The sequence below is a fragment of the Notolepis coatsorum genome (genome assembly GCF_963971535.1).
Source record: "Notolepis coatsorum genome assembly, chromosome: 1".
Lineage (NCBI taxonomy): Eukaryota > Metazoa > Chordata > Actinopteri > Aulopiformes > Paralepididae > Notolepis > Notolepis coatsorum.
In genome coordinates, this window is record NC_140165.1 from 6378323 (window position 1) to 6383322 (window position 5000).

General features: G+C 54.2%; 1 protein-coding gene across 1 annotated transcript in view; it reads left to right on the forward strand.

The window, feature by feature from the left end:
• Window positions 1–896: 896 nt before the first annotated feature.
• The window catches only part of LOC311242516 (voltage-gated inwardly rectifying potassium channel KCNH7-like), a gene marked incomplete at both ends in the record, with an annotated part of 129548 nt that continues 125444 nt past the window's right edge, over window positions 897–5000 (forward strand). The window contains 2 exons of the mRNA XM_084331475.1: window positions 897–998; window positions 2807–3835. Coding sequence (XP_084187601.1) covers window positions 897–998; window positions 2807–3835 — 1131 coding nt within the window. The remainder of the gene's footprint in view (window positions 999–2806; window positions 3836–5000) is intronic.

The following is a 5000-nucleotide window of genomic DNA, read 5'->3' on the forward strand; positions in this document are numbered from 1 at the left end:
TGTTGTATCTGTAATGTCTGTGTGTGTTTATTCTGAAATCTGTGGGGCTGGTATTCTTAGCCAGGTCTCCCTTGTAAAAGAGATCCTGGATCTCAATGGGGCAACCCTGGTTAAATAAAGGCTAAATTGAAAATAAAACAAAATTTATATTTTGTGAATCTTTCAGGCTAAAAAAATACGTACATTGCTCACCAAATTGTGACATTCTTGAGGACGGAACCCTCACCTTCCTTCAGTTATTTCAGTTGTCAAACTGTTATTTATAAGCTTCCAAGCAATGTAACGCGACCCCATCATTCGCAGATGGACACGTCATCTTATAGCAAATGATCCGACAGTCAGTTTGCACTGAATTTCATTGACCGGGTGTTTGTCCACGTCGTAGAGGGTGATGACAGGGTGCTCCGTCACGGCCCCAGTGGGGTGACTCTGGTCCCCGGACCCTGCAGGGAGACATGTCGGGCCCAATTTGAGAGCTACACTGATGTACGATGGCTCCTCTGGTTACCATGACAACACACTATGCCCAACCGCGCAGACACCCATAGCGCTGCGACGGCAACGGAATGAGGGGAAGCTATGCGAGAAGGAAATCATCGACCGGGGTTCCGTCATTTATCATCACAGCGATATATAATACGTGTATAATTGGAATAGAACAGAAAGATATGGCAAAATATGACGTGAGCCTTGAATCCTATTCTGTTTATGTGTTCAAAGTCCGACTAATTACAAGAACTAATGATACAAGAATCAAGAAATAACAATGTAAAAAAAAAAAAAATTGTGCGAAAAGGAATAGGAACAAGCAATATGCTACTTACACCTTATGGCAATAAACCCTTAACGATTTTTTCAAGGACTTTATTTTTCCAAATCAAAAGGGTTAACTGCACATGACAGCCTCCTCTAAACGGCCAATTTCTTCTCCTGTGGTGTCTCCTCCTTCCCCCTCCCCCCCGGAGGCCCAGGAGAGCCTGGCGGAGAAGAGCGATGAGGTGAGAGGCGCGGTGTGAAGGAGGTGCTCCATAAAGCATGATCGTAAGGGAAAGCTTGCGCTGAAGACAGCCATTGGGCAGCGTCACCTCCCATCTATTACCCTCGGAGTTCCAGTGGGAGGGAGGGCTCGTCAATTACAGCATCGCCCGCCTCCTCTCTGCCCGACCAGGACATATTATGGGCTGGTTGCACGACTCAGCCTTAATGTACAGTAATTGACGACAGACAGACAGACAGACAGACAGACGGTACCCTAAGGCAAATAACGGGAGTGGGAGAACGGAGAGAAGCTTGTGATGGATGAAGAGAGACGGACAGATGGACAGATGGAAAGAGAGAGGGACAGATGGACAGACGGAAAGAGAGAGGGACAGATGGACAGACGGAAAGAAAGAAGGACAGATGGACAGACGGAAAGAGAGGGACAGATGGAAAGAGAGGCGGACAGATGGAAAGAGAGAGGGACAGATGGACAGACGGAAAGAGACAGACGGACAGATGGACAGACATAAAGAGAGACAGACCGACGAAAAGAGAGACAGACATGCAGACCGAGAGATGGACACAGTTGACTGAAAGACAAAAGTGAAGAGTTCTCCGTTTGCCTGTCTGTTCGGCTGACTGGCTGACTGGATGGCTAGTTGGCTGCCTGGTGGCTGGCTGGCTGGTTGGCTGACTGGCTGACTGGATGACTGACTGACTGGATGGCTAGTTGGCTGCCTGGTGGCTGGCTGGTTGGATGGCTGACTGGCTGACTGGCTGGCTGGCTGGCTGGCTGGCTGGCTGGCTGGCTGGCTGGCTGACTGGCTGGCTGACTGGCTGGCTGGCTGGTTCGCTGGCTGATTGGCTGGCTGGCTGGCTGGCTGGCTGGCTGGCTGGCTGGCTGGCTGGCTGGCTGGCTGGCTGACTGGCTGGCTGGCTGACTGACTGACTGGATGGCTGGTTGGCTGGCTGGTGGCTGGCTGGTTGGATGGCTGACTGGCTGGCTGGCTGGCTGGCTGGCTGGCTGGCTGGCTGGCTGGCTGGCTGGCTGGCTGGCTGGCTGGCTGGCTGACTGGCTGGCTGGCTGACTGACTGACTGGATGGCTGGTTGGCTGGCTGGTGGCTGGCTGGTTGGATGGCTGACTGGCTGACTGGATGGCTGGTTGGCTGGCTGGTTGGTTGGCTGGCTGACTGGCTGACTGGCTGACTGGCTGACTGGCTGACTGGCTGGCTGACTGGCTGGCTGGCTGGCTGACTGTACCTTGTGGACAGGGACCATCCATAATTGAAATGGCGGGATTGGATTCAGCAGGGGTCCCTGGTACTATGGAAACAACCATCCAATATGCAGCAACTGAATTCTCTGTCTCACACATACTTATGTATTCCCTCCATCTCCCTGTCTCTTTATTTGATCCCTCTATCTACCATTCTCTCCACCAGCCCCCCCCCCCCCCCCCACACACACTATATCCATGTCTCTCTTTCTCTCTCTCTCTCTCTCTCTCTCTCTCTCTCTCTCTCTCTCTCTCTCTCTCTCTCTCTGAAGAGACACAAAGTGTCTGCTCTCCACGGCAGCTCAACGTGAGAAGACAGAGTAGAGGCTTATCTTGTTTGCACAGCAGCACATTCACACACGGATTGCCTCCACGTTCCCTCGCGTGCGCGTCGTCGCTCAATCACATCGGACGTGGGCAAACAACCGGCCTCGCATCGTCATCACCCCCTCATCACCCCCCCTCATCACCCCCTCATCAGCCCCTCATCAGCCCCTCCTCACCCCCTCATCACCCCCTCATCACCCCCCTCATCACCCCCTCATCAGCCCCTCATCAGCCCCTCCTCACCCCCTCATCACCCCCTCATCACCCCCTCATCACCCCCTCCTCACCCCCTCATCACCCCCTCATCACCCCCTCATCACCCCCTCATCACCCCCCTCCTCACCCCCCTCATCACCCCCTCATCACCCCCCTCCTCACCCCCTCATCACCACCTCATCACCCCCCTCATCACCCCCTCATCACCCCCTCATCACCCCCCTCATCACCCCCTCCTCACCCCCTCATCACCCCCTCATCACCCCTTCATCACCCCCTCCTCACCCCCTCATCACCCCCTCATCACCCCCTCATCACCCCCTCATCACCCCCTCCTCACCCCCTCATCACCCCCTCATCACCCCCTCATCACCCCCTCATCACCCCCTCATCACCCCTTCATCACCCCCTCCTCACCCCCTCATCACCCCCTCATCACCCCCTCATCACCCCCTCATCACCCCCTCCTCACCCCCTCATCACCCCCTCATCACCCCCTCATCACCCCCTCATCACCCCCTCATCACCCCCTCCTCACCCCCTCATCACCCCCTCCTCACCCCCCTCATCACCCCCTCATCACCCCCTCATCACCCCCCTCCTCACCCCCTCATCACCCCCTCATCACCCCCCTCATCACCCCCTCATCACCCCCCTCCTCACCCCCTCATCACCCCCTCATCACCCCCCTCCTCACCCCCTCATCACCCCCTCCTCACCCCCTCATCACCCCCTCATCACCCCCCTCATCACCCCCTCATCACCCCCCTCATCACCCCCTCATCACCCCCTCATCACCCCCCTCATCACCCCCCTCATCACCCCCTCATCACCCCCCTCATCACCCCCTCATCACCCCCTCATCACCCCCTCATCACCCCCTCATCACCCCCCTCATCACCCCCCTCATCACCCCCCTCATCACCCCCTCATCACCCCCTCATCACCCCCTCATCACCCCCTCATCACCCCCTCATCACCCCCTCATCACCCCCCTCATCACCCCCTTATCAGCACCTCATCACCCCTCATCAGTAACAGTACATGTAATGTTAGTGGACCGATATCACATAGATATGGGGGGCGACGCGGCTGGGTGGCGCAGCGGAGATTGCGCTCGTCACCAATGCAAGAGACTCCGGTCTCGAATCCGGGTGTCAGCATTGCCTCCGGCTTGGGCCAGCCGTCATACTAACTCAATTGGCAGAGTTAGAGGGTGGAAGTCGATGGGTGGGGATTTGGACGTTGTGGACAGCGACTCCTACAGGTCGGTTGGGGTACGCCTGCACAGCAGAGACAGGAAGTAGCGGGGGTAGTGTGAGCTTCCCACGCGTTACTCCTCGCCAATGAGAGTCCGCGCTGACAGGTGAAAAGATGTGACAGGCTGCCTCCTCGTGTACCGGAGGGGACACGTGATGCAAGGCTTCTATCCTCCCTACAACCGACCAGTGGGGGGCATAGTCGAGCAACGTTCAAGACAGGGGAGGGGAGAATTGGAAATACGAAATTGGGATGGGAGAAAAATAAGGAGAAAAAAGTGGATAAAAAATAAAGATATGGGGCAGTCGTCTGGTAATCTGGAGGTTCCCGGTTCGATTCCTGCTCCTCCCGGGCAGCATGTCCTTGAGCAAGACACTTAACCCCTGATTGCCTTCGATGAGCAGGTTGGCACCTTTGCATGGTTGCCTCCGCTGTCGGTGTGTGAATGTGTGAGTGAATGGGTAAAATGTGAGGAACCCATTGTAAAGCGCTTTGGATAAAAAGCGCTTTATAAATGCAACCATTTACCAGTGTTAGCCATGTTAGTGTGACCAATATCAGAAACTGTGTTGGTACAATATTGGTATAGGGAGCGTCCCCTGATTCAGAAAACACTGCAATAAAATGCAAATCCAATAGAAATGTAACGTTACAGGAACATTGTGCCCTTTATATTTTGAACATTTGACTACTGCTTGCTTTCTATAATCCTATGTCTATGGTTAGGCTGTGCACTTTATATTTGCACTACACAGCTGTCCTCTCTAATCTTATGTGTGTGGTTCGGTTGGTATAAAATGACTAAGGTCGGGACAGTCAATGGGATTGTGAGTATTATACTTTTTACTTTGTGCATTTGGCATCAGTATTTGGGTATGGCTATGAAATGACCTGTGCACGTGTGTACTGTGTTGTAATAATGAGCTGCACTGCACCGAA